This window comes from Astyanax mexicanus, chromosome 14 (genome assembly GCF_023375975.1).
Source record: "Astyanax mexicanus isolate ESR-SI-001 chromosome 14, AstMex3_surface, whole genome shotgun sequence".
NCBI lineage: Eukaryota > Metazoa > Chordata > Actinopteri > Characiformes > Acestrorhamphidae > Astyanax > Astyanax mexicanus.
Window position 1 is genome coordinate 23,374,389 of NC_064421.1, and position 20,909 is coordinate 23,395,297.

General features: G+C 37.2%; 1 protein-coding gene across 4 annotated transcripts in view; it reads left to right on the top strand.

Annotated features, from left to right (window-relative positions):
- Positions 1 to 20,075, top strand: part of slc24a4a (solute carrier family 24 member 4a) — a 48,656-nt gene extending 28,581 nt beyond the window's left edge. Inside the window, exons 3-17 of one of the 4 annotated variants that reach the window (XM_049463546.1) lie at positions 207 to 283; positions 1,281 to 1,355; positions 1,762 to 1,846; positions 1,929 to 2,032; positions 3,130 to 3,204; positions 3,630 to 3,655; positions 3,749 to 3,802; positions 5,403 to 5,548; positions 9,580 to 9,749; positions 11,746 to 11,893; positions 13,171 to 13,337; positions 13,449 to 13,563; positions 13,669 to 13,781; positions 13,923 to 13,988; positions 14,875 to 20,075. In XM_049463546.1, coding sequence (XP_049319503.1) covers positions 207 to 283; positions 1,281 to 1,355; positions 1,762 to 1,846; positions 1,929 to 2,032; positions 3,130 to 3,204; positions 3,630 to 3,655; positions 3,749 to 3,802; positions 5,403 to 5,548; positions 9,580 to 9,749; positions 11,746 to 11,893; positions 13,171 to 13,337; positions 13,449 to 13,563; positions 13,669 to 13,781; positions 13,923 to 13,988; positions 14,875 to 15,027 — 1,574 coding nt within the window. In that variant the 3' untranslated portion in view covers positions 15,028 to 20,075. Of the gene's footprint in view, positions 1 to 206; positions 284 to 1,280; positions 1,356 to 1,761; positions 1,847 to 1,928; positions 2,033 to 3,129; positions 3,205 to 3,629; positions 3,656 to 3,748; positions 3,803 to 5,402; positions 5,549 to 9,579; positions 9,750 to 11,745; positions 11,894 to 13,167; positions 13,338 to 13,448; positions 13,564 to 13,668; positions 13,782 to 13,922; positions 13,989 to 14,874 lie in introns of all 4 variants that reach the window. The other 3 variants (XM_049463548.1, XM_049463545.1, XM_049463547.1) reach the window with 3 other exon arrangements.
- The last annotated feature ends 834 nt before the right edge of the window (positions 20,076 to 20,909 follow it).

Sequence of the window (20,909 nt, forward strand, 5' to 3'; positions counted from 1 at the left end):
CAGTTTTAGTCTTGTTTTAGATGGTAATATGTTAATTTGTCCATATACTCGTTGCTCATTTAAAAAGGATTATAATATAATATTATTTTTAATTAATATTCTGAATTTAATGTGCCGGAGTACAAAGCAGAAATGACTGCATAATAATATTTAATTCCAATGACTTACACACTCCACTGTATTTATTTTTTTATTTCTCATTTCAGCCGTCCATGAGTTCCCTGAGGACATTTTCACCAACCGAGAGCGCACACGAGGAGCTGTCCTTCTACACATATTCGCAGTAAGAGAACTCAGTGTGTGTGTGTATTTGTGCTGTCAAAGTCTAGCCTGACTCCATATTTGACCCCTTCATCCAGAGTAAATGGTGCATCTCTGACATTTTTATGATGATTATAAATAGTTTGTCAGCTCCTTGTCGTGCCGTGTGACTGGTCATCTTATTTAACTGAAAACAAGCCCTTCGGCTAGCACTGTCATCAACTGCAAGCTGAATAAAACACAAACAAGCATACACTGGCTCTGACTGGCCTCTTGCGCTAAAATTTACATTTTGTATCATTTATTTTACTTCAGTTCTGGATTTATGCAGTGCATTATTAGCATCATGGCACTTTGGATCATTGCTTTCTCTATTACAATTTGGTGAAAAACTCGTATAGGGGTTTGCCATATCATATTGTATGCAATGATATCGGCAAATAAATGTTAATATTTTATTTCACCACGTTAGTGTATTTTTTAAACAAGTAATTTTTTAATTCAGTGTTTTGTTATATTATTAGGAATATTGTTATGGCACAAATACCCTGAAATATTGTGATATTCTTTTACAGCCGTATTGCTTTAAAACCATGTTTAAAAAGACAAAAAAGGCAATTTAGAAAGCTTGGGATGTTTGATTTAGTTGATAGTTCCTAATTACAATTTGTGACGTGCCTCAGGCCTGATTTGCTACTTTTGCACAGACCACATTGATGATTAAATATTTATTATCTATGCTGTGAAAGGAAATGTTATTATTATTGTAGCTACAAGGCATGCCTAACAATAAAAGAGTATTTAATTGTGAGCTACTGTTTTATTTTAGTTGTTGAATCCTTCAATACAGAAACCTAAATAATGGAATATTAAATTGTGTTTTGGTTATGGCCTTCCTCCACTTCCTCTGTTTATTTTTCTTTGTGACCCTCTTCAGTGTATGAAAGGCACAATATGAATGCACTTTTCCTCTGCTATCATGTGATAGTTTTTATTTATTCCTTTGCTTTTTGCTTTAGGCAACCTACATGTTTCTGGCTCTGGCGATTGTGTGTGATGACTACTTTGTGACTTCACTGGAGAAGATCTGTGAGGTGAGAGAACTGTAGAGAGAGACTAAAACTTTAAACCTTGTAAGGGTGTGAATGTCTCTAAAATTAATTACGCTGATATTTGGATTATTTTTCGAGATGCAGTGTTATTTTAGCATCTAGAATCAGTTATGTTCTGGGGAGCTTAAATTGAGATTTTTTTCAACAAAACATACATTTAAACCCATCTTAATCTGTCTGTAATGCACTGCTCAACTTGTCTGTGTTATTCAAGTATAGAAAATGTCCAGAAAATGTTAGTTACATTGCGTATCATAACATACTAATAGTCACTTCAGTCACTACCTGTCCTCTGACCTAAAGATATACTTAGTGTGCTTTATGCCTCACTCTCTGCAGTCTTCTTAGCTGCCTTAAAAGCATTTGTCTACTTTTTCCTTGAAACCAGAAACTGCAAATGAGTGAAGATGTAGCTGGAGCTACATTCATGGCAGCTGGAAGCTCCGCCCCAGAGCTGTTTGCTTCCATCATTGGTGAGACACCATGAAAACATGACACACATGCATGAGCTTATGTGTGTGCAGATGTTGATTCTCACTGTTGTGTGTTTTGCAGGCGTGTTCATCACGCATGGAGACGTCGGAGTGGGTACTATCGTGGGCTCAGCTGTTTTCAACATTCTCTGCATCATTGGCGTGTGTGGAATTTTTGCTGGACAGGTGTGTGTGTGTGTGTATGCATCAATTTTACTATTATGATGATATTCGCACTGCAGCATTTTGTGTGTTTAAAATTAAATTAAATAAGCCTTCATCATTTTTGTTCAAGTGTAGTTTATCATTTAGTGTTGATAATTGTTCCTGTTGTGGGATTCTAGATCTCAGTTAGTACTTTGCAATTCTTTATTGATTATCGCCTGTAGCTAAACTGTACCCAATTCATTTTTGGTCAAACTTATATGAACTGCACTTTTACTGTCCAACCAGTAAAACTTGTTTATTTGGCTTAAAGCTCAATGAAGGCAGTCTGAGACACAGGCTCTTAGAACACAGTCAAGGGGGAAGGTCTATCAATTAAGTAAGCATGTCTGGCTCCTTTTCTGCTCAGAGGACAGTTTTGGTTTTAATTCTAAAACAGGAAGAGAATGGAACAATTTTAATCTTTAATGGAACTTTTCTAAAGCTGATGTGTTACAGTAGACATTAAGAAAACATTTTGGAGCCTCATGTTTTTTTCATCAACGTGTTTGAGATGCTAATTTCTTTATACTTCTCATCCTGATATATATTTTTAATGAATACGCTGAGGATTCAGACATGGTGATGAAACCTGTGCAAACACTTCTCTTTAATGAATTGCTGCATACTGAAATTTTAAGTATTTATGATGGCAGGGTTTGCATCTGAAGCAGTCCAGGAGAGTTTTCGCTCTAGTTTGATATTACTAACAGATACAACCTCATGTTTATTTATACATAAATATTGAATATAAGTTCAATATAAGTCAGTTCTCTGAATGACCTTTTGAACATCACAGGGAATACATGTTTAGTGGCCAAAGTGTCTCAAACACTGAGATATAAAAATAAATTATGCTATGTAATAGTTTTGCTATTTTACAGCTAAAATATTTGATGCTCATTTTCTTAGAACCACACTGAACACAGAATAAACCTTATTATTTAATTTCATTTAATCTCACTTGTTTGTAAGATTTATACGTTATTAATCTTATAATATCTTTTGTGCATTCACTCTGGCATATTGGTTGTATTGTGGTAAATTTGTTACAAAACAGTGTCCTTTCTCTTTTGAAGGTTGTGTATCTTACCAGGTTTGCAGTGTTTCGGGACTCTTTCTACTACACGCTGTCTGTGGTTGCTCTTATTGTGGTGAGTTACATTGCAGCAATTGCTATTATGGATGCATGGGAGTGGAACTATAAAACTAATAAAAAAATAATAAAAATAGGCTTAAACCAATGAATTGGTTTAATAATCATCAAACACTATGAATTTAGTGTTTAAAAACTCCAGCAGCACTGCTGTGTGTTCCACTAGGACAAGTGCATTTGCTTGGTCCTTTACTGGCAAACAATAAATACATCAGCAAGTATCAGTTTGAAATATTGTCCATATCGACCAGTGAGTTTATCTGCTTAGTTTCATGTTGAAATTAGTACACCATTAATTACTGCATTATCAGTAAACTTGCTGTTAAAAAGAAATTAATGCATATTGTCATTGATATAACATTTTTATCTTTTTCTGACCTACTTATTCACTGGCATTTTTGTCTCTCTTGTCTCTTTTTTTAGTTCATCTATGATGGGAGGATTGTGTGGTAGGTGCTGTATTCACTGTTAAATCACTTAATTTTTTTTAAGGTTTATTTCAGTATAATTGTAGCCCATTTTTTACCCCTGTTGTCTTGTAGGTGGGAGAGTCTGATTCTGATGGTTATGTATATTGGCTACATTGTCATTATGAAGTAAGTTTACCCACACAGTACTTGACCTTAACACAGTAAAGATACAGAAAGGGAAGAGTTTCAGATTGATGTGTGTGATGAAAAAAAAAGTTGATTTGTAAGGATTGCTGTTGTGCGTTAAAACTGTTAATTGTCTTTTCTTTATTTAGCATTTAAAATACAAAGAGTACATATAGCTGAAATACTTGGTAAAATGCAAAATACTTTTAGGTTTCGAAACTCATCAACAAAGTAGTTGCACCCTGAAGTAAGTGATGGGATGAAATGCTAGTAAGGAGAAATAAGAAGATTACCAACAACAATAAATTATAAAATAAATTAGATATGAATTTTAATATGGGCAATGTCTTTTGAACTTCAAATGCACTATATATGTAGTGTGTAATGCATGTATAGCACATGAGTAACACAACAGGAATACATCTCTGCATGGAGTTATAGAGGTTCCTAATGGTGTCCTGCAATATTCCATCCTATGCACCTTCCGTTTTTCTGCTGATATTGCGGTAGGGGTGAAGCGTTGGTAGTACATCAAACAGAATTGAACATATTTTCAATCAGGGATAGGCCTGGTGATGTGACTGGCTATGGCATATAGCACCTGTGTTTTAAAGTCAAGCTCTTGAGATGGCAGCAGTATGTGGATGGACATTGTCCTGTTGGAATAGCGCTTGTGTGCTTGTGTGGATTCACTGGTCAATAAGGGTGTGCCATATTGTATCGTACACAATAATGTCGCCAACACACCAATATGCCATATTACCCACCTCTAATTGTCACAACAGGGTACAACTTTTTTTGCTGTTTTTAGCAAAAGAAAAACGCACACTGTTCCCATTTCTTATTATATACCTACTAGAGGAAGATCGTATCTGTCCAGTATCATTTATTTTACTTTAATCCTGAACATATAAAGATTTTTGGAGTGCATTATTAGTATTATTAGTAGTATAACATTCTGGATCAAAATCTTTTTAAATATGTCAGTTAGAGTTGTGCCATATTATATTGTATGCAATAATATAATTAAATTTTCATTTTGTTGCAGTAGTGTATTCTTGAAATTTTTTAATTGAGTGTTTTGTCATATCTCCAACAGTATTGTTATTGCAAAAATACCATGAAATATTGTGATACCAGGTCAGTGCCTAGTTGTCAGAAGAACATGTCCAGAAGTCCTGCAGTCAGTTGCCCTCCCTTTTCTCAAAGCACACCCTCCAGTGATCTATTCCTGCAGGACATCGCTTGTCCACATTATGCTATTTGAAGGGCTATCAACACTCCACCCCTACCATAAAATATTGAAGGATAGCTTAGGTACCAAGATACCAAGTATGACATGTTGTGCTACACATGCATTGCACACTACTTGTGTATTTATAGCTCAGTAAATATTACTTATGTCACTCTAAATGTTTTTGCATTTATTGTTCCTTGTAACCTTTGTCTATCTTCCGAATAGTATTGAAATCTTGCCCTGCTTTCTGGGTGCAGCTATTTTTTGATGATGAGTGTATAAGCTAAAAAGCATCCTATAAAATATAGAATCGTATACAGATATGAAAACCACAACAATAGCCATCTTTATTTATTTGCCCAGGTTCAACACCAGCATGCAGAACTACTTCTCGGGGAAGGATGATAAGGGTGTAGCCAATGGTAACGCAGTGATCAGCGAGCTGGAGGACGGTAATGCATGTTATGAGCAGTTTTGGGATGATCCTACATGGCCGTTACTCAGCTCAGGTAAGGGTAACTAGACAGGCTTCTCTCTGCGCCCGAAACCTCAGCTCACCCCTTCTGCTCTCACTCTTACTCCAATCAACGAGATAGCAGCAGAATAACCCTGACAATTTCTCTTGAGACTAACACCACACTTCTGCCTCTTTCTCACCAAATCAAGCCACTTCTGCCTATCTGGCTGTGTTTAAGGAGGGATGCACTGATATATAAGGTCTGAATTGACTGATTACAACCGATTATTAAGATATCATTAGGGAAAATACTGATAGCAGTGACTGGAAACTTTTATATGAAACATAAATAAATCTTACTTTTAAAGATTCTATAAACAAAGACTATTGGTTCTTTTTACATTCCCTAAGAATTATGTTAAACAAATATTTGTAGTCTTACTCAGTCATTTATTCATTTATTTATATATCTATCATGGTGTCTGGTGCAATGAAGTGCAGTGGAGCCGAAACAGCCCACAGGGCTACTAGCATGGAAATGTTGGCTACTTCGGAAACAATTCCTTTAGCTTCTGATTTTTGTTGCTGTACCTGTGGTCATGGTCTGCACCATTTGCTGACATTTTTGTGTAGTTATTGGTGTTTTTTTAGCTGTGCTGTGTTCTGTTACTCATGGTACTGGAATGAGTGATTTACTCTAGAGAGGGGTATCCAGTTAGTGAAAATTTGTTAGTTTGTGCGAGCGAATTAATGAAGATCTGCAGTGTCCTGTGACTGAAGAGCCTTACACAGAGATGGTGTAATCCTTAAATGGAAAATATGATCTGATCAGCTCTCAGAATCACATTATTGCATATTGTGGCTTAAAATAAGCCGTACCAAAACATAGCTAATCAATTTTTCCTTTTCTACCCTAGATTCATCAGTGAGGAATTAATTCCACAATTTCCAAACCTGTTTATTAATATCATATCTATAGATCTGTATGCAGAAGTCACTTTAATCTCTGTTTCTCTTAAAAACTAGTCAGATAAGAGGTCTTTTGACTGAGTCAATATATTTTAAAGTCATGTAATTCTTTTGCATTCACTATCTTGATTCTAAAGTTGAGGTCAGCTAGGCCTGTTGAGCATTTTATACATGTCACTGAGCATAGTCGAATGACAAATGCTTAAAGGAATAGTTCAGCCATGCTTAATAATGTTGACCACAATGAATGTAAACCAGTAGTGCTATATGTGGACTATACACTTTCATTTACTGTTAGCAAGGTTATTATTGACTAAACCATTGTTTTCGTTGCACCTCCTGTATAAAGCAGTTGCACTCGTTATGTTTTTTCCAGTCTTTCTTTTAGGTTTGTAGTTATTTCAGTGGATTTGAATGTGCTGCACATTGTCAGTCTTATAGTAGTCCAACTTCAGGTCCAATTTATGCATTTTAGCATGCATGCTAAAGCTGTTTTTAACCCAGGCTTTAATTAGGTCTGGGTGATAAGGTAAAAATATTGTATCACAATATTTAAAGACATTTTCAAGCTGCACAATATTTATTACATCAGTAGCTATTAACATACTCTACCATACTTAATCCAGATTTATTCAAGACATACTGGTATATTTTGTATTGTAATATCAAAATTTATCATGATATAAAAAGTATTTTTTCACTCCATTCTTACTCAAAGCCTCTTTTTGTTACAGCAGTTTTACTCCTTTCTGGACTGGTCATTGATCCTTCTATTTTCGGCATGTTTTCCACTAAACTATCCATTTGAATAAGCCGAGAAGAAAAACTCTTGTCAGAACACAAAACAGCTCTTACTGGTCGGTTGTAAAAGTCATCTGCAATTGCAATATCAGACCTATAACAAATAATATTTTCTACATATTATATGCTGATATATCATGTCCCCCTTAATTCAAGGCAAAGCTGATATAACTGTGTAACATGGCAGTAGTGAATGAGCCGCTGCTTGCTTGCTGGATAGCTCTGTGTTTCAGGATGTGTGCTGTAGTGCAGCTCTAGCCTGCGTGCTCCTTAAGCAGCTGTGCTGCTGAAGCCTGTCTGTTTAGCCTTACTAAACCCACCCCGGATCCTGCCTTCCACTGCAGAGCTCTGTGTGTTTCTGTGTGTGTGAGTAAGTTTCTGTTTTTGCTGTATGATTCATCTTCCCACATGCTTTTAAAATGTTTATGTAATGTTACAGTAGGTGTGTTTCAATGTGAAGTGTTTGTGGAGGTGTGTATGTGTGTCTGTTGTGTGTGCAGGTTGTGTGAGTGAGGATGTGGAAGAGGAGGCAAGATGCATATTTTATAATGTGTGTGTGTGCGGTGTGCATGCCCCATTTGAATACTTATGTGTATGTGTTCAGGTTCAAGAAAGACTGTATTGGTAAAAAAAAAAGCTAAATATAAAAAGAATACAGCAATAATTTACTAGCTTTTAACATCTGTAACACACTGTCGAACAGTGAAAAGAACCAAAAAGCAAATTTTTTACTTTTTTTTATTAATTTTTATTTACAGGAAAATGTACCAGAGATATAATATCAAATATACAGTACAATAATTCTGTTAAATGGACAATTTAGCCAAATATTACACCCATTTCCTCTTATTACAGAATTACAGCAATTTTTGTCAGATGTTTTCCTCAAAATTCCAACCCACCCATCCCAATTTAGGTCTTCCCTGGCATTTCTCCACCATTCCAAACTATTTATAAAACAATATTACATAAGTGATTCAACAAATATTCGGCAACCGAATAACCGACATAACTAAAAATATAGAACAACTCATACCAAAAATGACCAATTTATTGATTGATTAATAAGTCAAATTGCAGTGTTTTTTTTTTAGATGGCAGGAAGGGAGCTGACAAGGAGAGCTGCCAAACTGCATGTTCATTTTTACTCTCCATTCCAATGAAATACTAAAATACAACATTCAGCATCACTAATCAGAGCTTAGTATCGGTTTACTTTGTTTCATACCTCTTCAAAAACCAGCTGATTTCCAGCTAATAGATACGAGCTGTACAGAGCTAGGATAGTAATGTTAGCTGAGGTTGCTAACACTGAGGTGGCTGCCTTAATCTGTGTATAATTCAAGTTGCATGCCGTTAACTAGCAAGAATAGCACTGCTTCGCTAGCTAAATGTGTGACTACAATAGCACAGATGAGGTAAACATGGGACTGACAGTGCCAAAAGTAAAAATGAAATACTTCTATATAAAGTATTAATACAATATTTTAATCCACATTTTTTAGACATAAAGCTTACACCAAGCTAATCTATTGGATAAAGGCTTCTATCACTTGTTACCTATAGTTAGCTTCCAGTACAAAACCAAGAGACTAATTTAAAGTAAGAATTTTTTTATTATTATTTAAAAATTTAATTCTGAAGTTCTTCGTGTGACAATGTGTTTATGTAGGAGTGCCTGGGGGAAGTGATGGTGGAATTTCAATCTGCTTCAAAGACCTGTGTGTGTGTGTGTGGTTGGGTGCATGTGTGTGATCGTGTATTCTCCTTCTGGTTTTAATAAATAATTAAGAACACATATTTCACATATGAAAGCCCTCATGTGCACCCATTTGCATCACCACCTGCAAACTCAGTTCACTGGTTTAGTCCAGTCAAGCAAGGACCACTGGGCACTGGCCTGAGTAAATTACCTCTGAAACCCCAAAATAGACTGATCATTATTTTAAAACAGTATATCATATATTTATTATATTAAATAGGAAAAGACACTCGCAGCTCCATTACAAAACCTGTAGCAGATACACATAGTTTAACCCTATGACACATAAGCCTGACTCAAGTCTAGGTGATAAGAGTGAATTCAGGGGTGCATTTCCCATAACATTCGTAAGGCTACGTACTTCCTAACCTGATGTTTAAGATCATTTTACAATTACACTCATTTCCCCAGAAAATCTATAACTTACATAGTACTTGGTACTTAACTTGTAATTTAGCAGTACTGTTTGACTGAGTGATTCTGTGTGACTGTAAGTGTATAATGCCAAAACTACTGTGTGCACGGCTCACTGTGCTTTTCTGTGTTTATAGTAAAACCCACTAAGATGTACACTCGTGGATCAGTAGTGATGGTAGATGAAATGATGAACTCCAGTCCTCCAAACTACCGTTTCCCTGAAGCTGGTCTCAGGGTCATGATCACCAACCACTTCGGCCCTAAGACCCGCCTGCGCATGGCCAGCAGACTCATCATCAATGAGGTGAGCTCCAATCTGAACATCACACGTGATGTTATCAATCTGGAAGGGTGAAGGGCAGCACTGGCTCTTTTTAAACAGCCAAACTGAAGCACCATTTATCACTGGATAGAAGAGCCTAATGGCAATTCTTGTATGCTAGCAAACCAATAGCCGATATTATGGGAGGAATAGGGGAGAGGGAGGCCAAATATGATCTCTTGGACTCCCATAATAATAAAGGATTTGTAATCTCCTAATGAATGGCAATGACTGGAGAGTTAAATTGCAGTGGAAAATAATTTATGATTTCTGTATACGTCTTTTTTCCCTTTCCCCACTGTTAACTGAAGTCTTGCATGTACTTATGATGTATATTAGAATTAGTCAGAATGCACAAACCATGAGACCTGCAGAATCAGCATTTCATTGTTAAGGATTTTCCCAGCTTTCCCAGCAAGTGTTCCTAACATAAGCGTCAAAGGATTAAACCCGTTACTATAATTATCCCCATGCTGCCGTTGAAAGAATGGAATCTAAGGTTGATTCAGAGGTGGCACCATAAGTCTAAAAGCAGAGGATAAAAAGGATTTTCCATTCACTCTGACCTATATGGGTTCATAAGTTCAGGGCATTGATGTATTTCCCTTTTTCCATACTGTTCTCATGTAAAATTTACTACATCAAAATGAATTAATATTCTGATTCTCAGTCTTAACCTATATTAAATCTTTGTGGCTGTGCAGCAGTAAGCAGCATGGCTGCATGAATTCAGTGCAGTTTGGTAATTCCCTGCTAGAGAACTGATTTGGTACCCACAGCAATAAATATTGCAGTATGTTTGAGCTACCCATAAAGCAAACATGCGTAAATTATAGATCAGCCGCAGTAACCGTTCTGTGTTAAATGGTGCTGCAAAAGCATGCACTACCCAAAACTAAATAAATATTCAAACATAAACATGTTAATAAACATGCTGTTGCTATTGGTAGTAATCATGCATGAACTTCATTAGAGAAGGAAACATTGGCTAAGGTCAGCTTTACTATTATTATTATTATTATTATTATTATTATTATTATTATTGTTTTTAGGCAATGCTTGATGTCAGATTAAAATAATTTATTAAAGGCAAAATTTGGGTATACAATGACATTCTTGATATCTTCTGATTTTTGGCTTATTAACCTTTAAAGCCCTCTTTCACCTCTACCTTCCAACCCCACACAATGTATCCTACATTGTGTAAAAGGCAGCTAATACTGTCTAAGAGTATGAAATACAGTCGGAAACATTGTGAATAACAAAACCCAGGACTACATATGAAACGTGAAATAAGGATTAAAACAACAGCAGTTGATTTTAGGCAGTGCTTGAATTGGTACAAGTAAAACTGGCAGAGGCATTTTATTAATGAGGTAAAAATTTGAATGGGAGTTTATGTTGGAACATGGGAGTCCCATCCTTATAAACAAGCCAGAATTTTTTTCTCAAATAATGGAATAAAAAATCAATGAAATGACACCTTTAATGTCTTTCGAGGATTGTCATCCACTACTAACCACTCTGGCAGTCTGAAGGCATGAAGTTGAACCTTTTAGTCTTGTTTTGACTTCTGTGCCTGCGCAGATCTCCACATTAGGTCAAGCTTTGCCCACTAGTGCCACAATATCATTGACTTTTCTCTGCTCTCGTTGTAACCTGCAAGCTGATTGGCCCTTTTTGTTTAGGAGCAGGACTTTATCTATAAAGACATCATGGATTCCTCACAATATAATAAAGGCCTCCTAATTTAGAGATCTGCGCAAGCACAGCTACCACAACAAGCTAAAAAAAATTTTTTTTTTTTTTTCATTATTGAGCCGAATAATGAGCATGTACATGAAAGCTTACACAAGTAGGCTATTACGTTATTATTAAGATGGTAATTTATAACGTAAATCATCGTTTAGCATGATAAGGCATTAAGAATTACATTTACAATACATTTTTTAAATCAGTAGTTTTTTTTTACATGCAGCAACAGCGGCTGATGCAGGCATCCAACGGGGTGGACGGAGCACTGGTGTCTGATGGGAAAGCAGACACCCTGGAGAACGGCATCATGGCAGAGGACAAGCTGACAGAGGACGAGGACAATGAGCTGTCATCTCCCTTTAGCTTACCTGGTGAGGAGAGAGTGGAGGGTTTCACACGTGCATGTACACGTCTTAGCGTTGTCACAACATGAAGTACTCACAGTTAACACCTGAATAACCTGCTGTCACATCATTGATCATCTGCTCTAATTAGCTTTTCAACGTTTTGATGCTGTATTTCCTCATATAATTACCTGCGAGGTACATGGGAAGCACATGCATTGCTGAGCAGCAATGTGAGAAAATCCCTGAAGAAAAGGATCCCAGCATGTATTGTTTCAAGATTAACGGCTTAACATTCATTGACTTTGTTAGGAGGTGCCTGCTGTTCTTGGCACCACAAGGACGTTTTACGTATGTTTGCTTATGAGCTCATGAACAGTCATTAAAGATACAGATTTTCTTCATGTAATTCTTCTTTTAATATTTTATGAAATATTTGCTTATCATCAAATTATGTTATGTAGATGTAATTTCTTGCTTCAGTTCACTGCTGCAGGACTCTTCATGTCACCTCTCTTATGGTAGCAAGCAAAACTATATACCAAATGTGTGGGCTATACCAATTAGGCTGTCGGGGTGTGCAGCAAAAGAGACACGGGGGCAGACACAATTGTAAGTAATTTGTAATTTTTAATAACAAGTATAACAAACAATAAACCAAAACAATGAGGATACTTAGACTGAAAAAAAAACAAACAAAGAAACAGCAACCTGATTGACATAATAACGTACAAAAATCGTCAAGGGTCACTGAAACAAAGGGACTATATATATGCACACACGGAGGAGGACAGGAAACAGCTGGGGACAGGTAACGAGGGGGTGGAGCCACAAATGGAACACAGGTGAAAACACTAAGGCAGACAAGAGAGAACAGTACGAGAATCTGGCTAAAATAGGCTGTTAATAACCATTTAATATAAGCAGACCTTAGTGTTAAAGTGTTAACTCAGGACACGGCTTGGGAACACCTTCAAATGTGACAAAAACTATGCAGAGTTTTCTTTTTAGTGAAGCTGAACCCTAACCAGAGTCCTCATGGCAAATGTAAATCATCAGAGTTCATGCGATTAACCACACATTCCATTTCTGAAGTTGTGTGGGTTGTTAACATTTCGTGTCATGTCTGTACCAGGAATACATTATATAAAGCATTACCACCCACAGTGGACAGTGTAGTGTGTGGTAATGATCGTGCCGAGTAGCATCTGACAAGAATTGATACCAGAGTAAATTATAAACCAATGAATTAAATCTTGAATTACAGTAAATAAATGTGATGTACTTTCTTATTGTAACAGCAGGAGGTGTTATGAACATTTTAAAGTTCATCTTTTCGTGGCCCATCCTGGTATTACTGTACTTCACTGTGCCAAACTGTGCCAAGCCACGCTGGGAGAGGTTCTTCATGCTCTCCTTCTTCCTCTCCACACTGTGGATCGCTGTGTTCTCCTACTTCATGGTTTGGATGGTGAGTGGTACATGGCTCCCTTGTTTTTTCACCTGCTTGATGCATCTGCTGTTTCCACTGTACTGTTTTTTCTATTATCAGCTGTGTTTTTGTATGTCTCATTATGTGCAGGTGACAATTATTGGATACACACTGGGAATACCTGATGTTATAATGGGCATCACTTTTCTAGCAGCTGGCACCAGCGTCCCCGACTGTATAGCTAGCCTCATAGTTGCTCGACAAGGTAAAAAAAAAAACTCTGGACACTTAGCTTTCTTCTCGTTCTTCTCTGAAGTTATGTACACTTTGAGCTGATTTCTACTGTGTGTGTCTGTGTGTGTATACTCAGGCCTAGGGGACATGGCTGTCTCCAACACAATTGGCAGTAATGTCTTTGATATCCTGGTTGGGCTCGGTGTTCCCTGGGGCATCCAGACGATGGCTGTCAACTATGGCTCTGTGGTATCTGTCGTTCTCTCTCCTTGTCAACTACACACACACCCACGCACAATCACCAAGGAGGCCCGGGTGAAGGCTTTTGGTTCTGACAGCACAGATATAAAAGACACTGATGGTTAAATTGTTTCTCTACTCTGTTCTCAGGTGGTAATCAACAGCAGAGGACTGGTGTACTCTGTAGTGCTGCTCCTGGGTTCAGTGGCTTTGACTGTAAGTAACTAATCTGAGTAACATGCAGTACAAACAGGGGCTGAAGTGAAATTTTGAAAGCTGGAGGAAGTTGTTCCAAGTGTGCTACATGTTGCTTCATTGCTATCCACAAGTCACACCCTGAAGTGCCCGCTTCACTGTAGCTTTAGAACCGATCTGTTTCTTTTGGAAAGGATGTTCTGATGTTGGTTTTTCTTTTACTAAATGGTAAGAGCATATGTATGGATGTTGATGTTTTAAATTGAGCTCCTTTAATCACAGATGCAGCTTCTCTTCTTTGAAAGATGGTGAATATGTTAGCTAACTAGTTAAACTAGTCATTGTTATGGGGTGTCCCCACATGAACTGACCAAATATTCTAACACAAATGCAGAAGAAGTGAACTCTTGAAAGTGGGTGTGGCAGAATAAGATGGATAGCTAAATACTGAATTGATGGCTAAATTCTAAATTATGTATTACCTTGCTAGACACAGTCATAAGTTATCCTACATTTATGCATAAACCAAGCTGAAAAGCTAATCTCATAAAAACAAATGTGGACAGCAAGCCCCTCATAAATACAACAACATGGCTAAGCGCTGCCACTATGATCGGGGGCTTCTACTATGATCGGGGGATCGTTGGTTCGAATCCCATTCATGTAGCTTGCCATTGGCAACTGGAGCACAATTGGCCTTGCTTTTTCAGGGTGGGTAGATGACGCTCTTTCTCAGCAATGATACATTAGCAGCAGTTGGTGGTGGTGGCTGACTTCACATGTATTGAAGGAGGCATGCGCTAGTCTTTAAGCTCCTGGGGTTTAACCATTACTAGTGAAAGGGGGAGTCCTAATGAGTGGGTTGAGTAACTGGCAACAATATGTCATGTCTGTTTCCCTCACACAGGTCCTGGGGATCCATGTAAACAAGTGGAAGCTGGACTTCAAGCTGGGTATGTATGTGCTCATCCTATATGGAGTCTTCCTCTGCTTCTCCATCCTGATTGAATACAACGTCTTCACCTTCGTCAACCTGCCGATGTGTCAGGAGGGCGTTTAGTCCCCGAATCCCAGTCTGCAACCAAACCCCATTCAGGCCAAATCTACCTACAGAACAACATCCTTCAGCACACCACTACTGTATTCCAATGAGTTTTACTGTGTCCTACAGCAGTTCCCTTTTTTGCTGTGGAAGAGCTGATGGGAACTACAGTTGTCAGACATCCATGAGCTGTCTCATGCCCAAGGAGAAGGTGATTTACCACACTTTTCTCCAGAAGTCCCAGGGCATTAGACTCCCTTCTCCTTTGGCAGCTCTATTTCTGACTGGGTAGTCCTCCACAATTGTGATCACACTTTCTCACACACAGCAGCATGGCATGTCTTCTTTGCTGAACTGTGACCGCACAAATACCTGCAGACGTATGAAGAAGGGGAATGCCGCCCACTGAATCAAACACGAATGCATCGTACTTACATTCTCCCCTGATTTGTCTTCCCTTGAGAATGAATATAAAAAGCGAACATGTTGCACTTTAGATAATAGAGTGAATCCCTCTAGGTTGCACAGTGATTGCAGTGGGGAAAGACACCGGTTCTTTTCCCTGTCTGGTGCAATAAGGAGCAATACAGATGAAAGCAGCGTTTGACAACAATAAAAAGGATTGATTGTCTTCGTGAGAGATACTTTTTGCTCTGAAGCATGAAGGCACATAAGACTTTTTTTGTGAAAGCGACAGTGCATTACCCTATGACTTAACTACACTGACAGCCTACTGCACAGAGATGCTACATGCAGTGCCACAGCGGATCCTGTTCCCAGGACTGGAATGGAGAAGACAACAGATTCCTGAGTCCAGCTCACAAAAATGGGGTTGAAGCGATGCTCTCATGTCTGCCGTATGGTTTCCATTGAATTCTGTTAACATGAACACAAATTTCCTCTGCAATATACAAGACCTTTTCCAATCAAACCTACTGTGATAACTCAGAATCCTCAGCACAGCCTGGACAGACAGTTCTGAAGAGCTCTTCACTGCCCCTTAGTCGTGCGGATTACGTATGAGTACGAATGACCGCACCAACCAGACTACAAGCAGGGATCTTGATCTTCTTTTCTTTTTCTTTTTTTTTTTCCAAGCAAAACACATGTGTTGTTTATATGTAAATACAACTTCAGAGATCCTCCAGTTTAAACCAGATTTTGAACCAGTGCTTCCTTCCAGGTGGCAGGGCAGGAGACCCAACCTGTGACCTGATATGGCCACTCTTTTTCTTCTTTTTTGGGGGCGGTTTACTTCAGCTCCCTTGTCTGGGTCTCTCTGTATTTGTTAGTCTGTGATGCATGATTTTTAAAGAAAAACAAGCCATTTTGACTAGCAGGGCAGATGATCACTGTCAACCTCCCAATATAAATGGCAGCTACCAGTCCTACACACCCTTCGCCAAGAAAAAACCCAAAAGAACAACAAAAAAAAACACACAAGGCTCAGGATTCAAGAACCCGAGCAGAGGGCCAAGCTGTTTGTGTCAATGTAAAACGTCGACTTGTGAAAACGTCAGGTGTTTGTGGTTTAGTGCTAATGCTAAAAGGTGCCGTCACTGTCGTCTGTGTGGAAAGGCAGGTCTTTTCTGCCATATTTTCGATGTGTGCAGTATATAAATATAAGACACAAATATATATATATATATATATATATATATATATATATATATATATATATATATATATTATATAATATATAATATAATTATACAGTATATAATGACATATGCAATAGAAGGGGCCCTTGTTAATGGAAGCTGCTGAAGTCGCCCGTTGAATAATGTTCCAAACGCATGCAAATACTCAGCCATCTGTTTCCCTTACAGTATTAGTAGTGCTACTCGGAACAGACCCTCCATGTCATGGCTGTGTGCTTTGTAGAATGCTGGTGGTAGTTCTGGTGTCTTTGGTCTGTGGTAGTTGACGTGTATGTATGTGTGTGAGACTGTGAGAGTTCAGACGGGCTACGATCTCTGAATGAAATACGTTGAAGTAGGTTTCACAAGTCCGAAAGGCCAAATGAATGTCCCTGGAGGCTTGGACTCATGTCCGTCTGCTGTAACCACGTTTAGGAAGAGGAGAAAGTGCACTTGGAAACGGTGTTGCTTTGAGTTTACATAATTAAAGTGTGACAAGTGGCTGCTAGAGTTTTAACAAAGTAAAGAAAAGTTACGGTTTGGTTCACACCATAGTTTGGACATCACAGTTTATGGTAAAATGGGTGAAAATATAAGAAACAAAACTCCCCAGATGTGTAAGGCTAGTTTTGTTTTATTTATTTTTAGGGTTCAATCATACAGTGCATAGAACTCTCTTGTAATTGTTAGAACTTTTCTCATTCTTCTGTCTTTTTTCAAGTTCTTCCAAAAAGCGAATCAGCTAGAAGAAACCACACACCAAACATATACAAAACTTGATTAACTGAAACCCTCCTTCTACTCATGCCCTTAACCTCTGGCCAACTGTCCTTAAAGCGGCTCTAAAACAAAATTTCTAGAGACAAATATTAATTTATTCCTTAAATCCCTGGCTCAGGAAAAGCTACTTCCAAATTTTACCATTAAGCTTCACCTACTTTTATTTTAAACCTGTCTGGAAAAAACATTATAAAATGATACTCAAGTAAACTTAAGAATGCTTTATCAAAACAGTGTTGGTTGAAAATGGGGATGCTTCAACACCCAAAACCACTGAAAACTATTACAAACCTTAGATAGGATTCTTTACAGATAAACAAATGGTGCAGTTTGATTGTTATCTAACCTGAAGAACCAAAAGTTCTGCTGATCAGTTCAGATCTACTAAAGGCTGCTGATCAATAATCTTAAATGGATACAAATTCTACAAATTCTAACTCACTGAACATAATACCTTAATGTACACATTTAAAGGCTCTATTAATGTTTCTTTTCATTTTATATGCAAATCAAGTTGCTAACGTGCTAAGGGCAAGAAACACTTATGTACAAGAACCCCCTGTAATCACCTTTACTCAGTTTACAGTTCTTTTTTCATAAAATAATCCAATCATGATTACCATGTATCGAGTATCGTGACTACATACACCGAACCGAGAGCTACACTGTTACACCTCTGTTGGCCTAAAACATGTAAAAATACATTGTACCAACCCCTGTTTTTGGCAAGCATTGTGTAGAGTTAACTTTATATGCAACCACTTGTCTATTTCTAATTATTCAAATTCAAAGCACCATTTTTCAGTGGAAAGTTTCTTTATTCATTTGATTTTTTTTTTTTTTTTTAGAGATCTAAATTTTCATTCTATTACGCACATTAGTACTTACAAACTTGCTTTTCTATTATGCACTATACTTTGCTTCTTTATTTTGTAATTTAGCCAAAAATCTGCTCATTTGGTAACAACAGAGAGCAGGCTCTTATTCATATCTGAGAGTACATATATATATATGAATCATACCAAATCACTGTAGATAGGCTATTTGTGTTGCTCCTTGCTCTATTCAGGAGTCAATCAGTCCTGTGCTATTGCCTGTTTATCGTTACGATTATTATTCTTCTATTTGAATGGAGAGATGAGTATTTTTGACTCACTGTTTTATAAACTGTACTGCCTCCTGAGTGACCACATTATTGTTTTATTCCTTTCGGGGGAAAAGTGCCACTTAGGAGGCTTAGGAGTCTTTGTCGCCTGTGGTAATAGCACTCTGACATGAACAGAAGTCTTTGTTATGCACAGAACAAAAAACCCACTATATACCTCTTCAGAAGAGACACTTTAAGTTGAAGGAAGATGCTTTAAACTTGACTGCACTCTGTGTCCATGCATGAAGGCACACACATGCACAAATAAATACACACAAAAACAGCCGATAGAAAAAGTAAGTGAAACCTTTGGAATTACTTGAATTTCTGCACTGGTTATTAATACAATGTAAACTAAAAAATACAAACACTCACTTTTTTTTACTGTTCATGTTTTTATTAAGCACATTGAGTAAACATCCACAGCGCAGGCTAGAAAAGTATGTGAACATTTAAATTGAATAACCTTTAGATAATAACCCAATTCGCACAATTTTAAGAAATCATTTTTGGGTCGTTTTGGATCATTCCTTTACCGCAGAACATTTCTGGAAAACATTTTTAATTAAGCATTATGGAACGTCCAGGTGTCAGATCAGCCGAAATGTCCTTTTTGGACAGCAGAAGCTTCCTTTGTGGCGTCATTCCATAAACATCATTATTGTAGAGGACACACAACATTTTTTTGTAAAATGTTTTACTATTTGAGTGCCACCCTCACAGTCTTTTTTCTCAACTTGTAGAGATCTTTCTAACTGTGGATTGATGTTTGCTCCAGCTTTGGTTGCCTTTTACAGCTTAACATATTTTAAGGTTTTCTAGAAGCTGTTTACATTGAAGCATAGTTCACAATCATCCATCTGCCTGGGAAAGAACAGATTTGTTAGTAACAAGGCGTTGTGTGCCTTTATTTCTTAGAAATAACTCCTGTGGAACCCACACTTCCAATCTCATTCTCTTTAACCCATCGCTTACTTTTTCTAGCCTGCACTGTGGATAAAAGTCAATACGAGTCAATGTGGTGAATAGGAGACATGAACTGACAAACTGTACAACTCTTGAGTGTGATAAGTTTAGTTAAATTGTGATTCCATCGTTTTTTACTTGATAATCAGACATTTTATCAATGAAGAAATCCTGGTGTTCCAAAGGCAACCTTTTCTGTATAACGTAAATAAATACACTTGCACCCACTTTGTTTTCTGGTTCAGTGTAAAAACACATACAACTGCTTTCAGAGTGACTGACCTGCTGCACTGTGAGAGGAATGATATGCGGAATTCTTCTTCCAAGCCGCTGTTAAAGGATTAAGATATAAAGAACTTCAACATATGACATTGGTGTTTAACTTGAATGTATTTGTCTTGCTATCAATGGATGTATCCAACCAATGCATTTTACTGTAAAGCAATAATCTGAAGAGGAGAAAAAATATGTACATTGATATTTGAATCATTAGAAAATTGTATGGAGAACTAAATAAATTCTACAGTTTATAAGCGGTGTATGGTTTGGAGTGTGTTTCTAGTATAAAAATGTAATGGGACCATACAGACTATAATCAGCAGGGTGTCATAGCATGGGGTTGTGTAATGCAGATTTAATAACGGAAAGTACATGGAGATCTTATTGCAACATATGCTGCCTTCAAGGTGACATCTTTTTCTGCACATTTTTTAACAATACAGTGATTACATACATGTGAAGAGGGAACACGGATTAGACTGGTCTGCCTGCAGTCTTGGCTTGTCTGTCACCAGTGGAGATTTTAAATTAGAGCTGCAACAACAAATCGATTCAAATCAAATATTAAAACTGTTAGCTAATAATTTAATAATCGATTAGTTGAGTCTATGTTTTTATACACACAAGTACAGTGGCTACCCCCTAATGTATGCACAGGAATTAGTGCCAAATTAAAAAGTAAACACTACCGTGGAAAAATGTAAATTCAATCTACAAGATGCATTGCTTTTTCAGAATACGTGCCGAAATGAAATGCAAAACCACTATTACATTACATTTCACTGCACTTGATCTCATTATTGAAAAAGAATACACAATCATTTACATTTTCAAAACCAAGCGCTAAATTTGTGTCAGAATTGCAAAAATGGACACATTAGGAAAGACCCTTTGGTTATACTTTTGGTCTATTGTCATAAAAAACAGGAAGTTTATATTAATGTTAATATTGTAACCTAATATAAGGTTAATTATTCATGTGAAGACTAAAATATTTAATAATGGTAGTGTGTTCCTTATACAATTCCTTATACAACGTTACTACAAGCTTGGTTTATTAAATAAAATTATGGGAATCAAAATTTGCA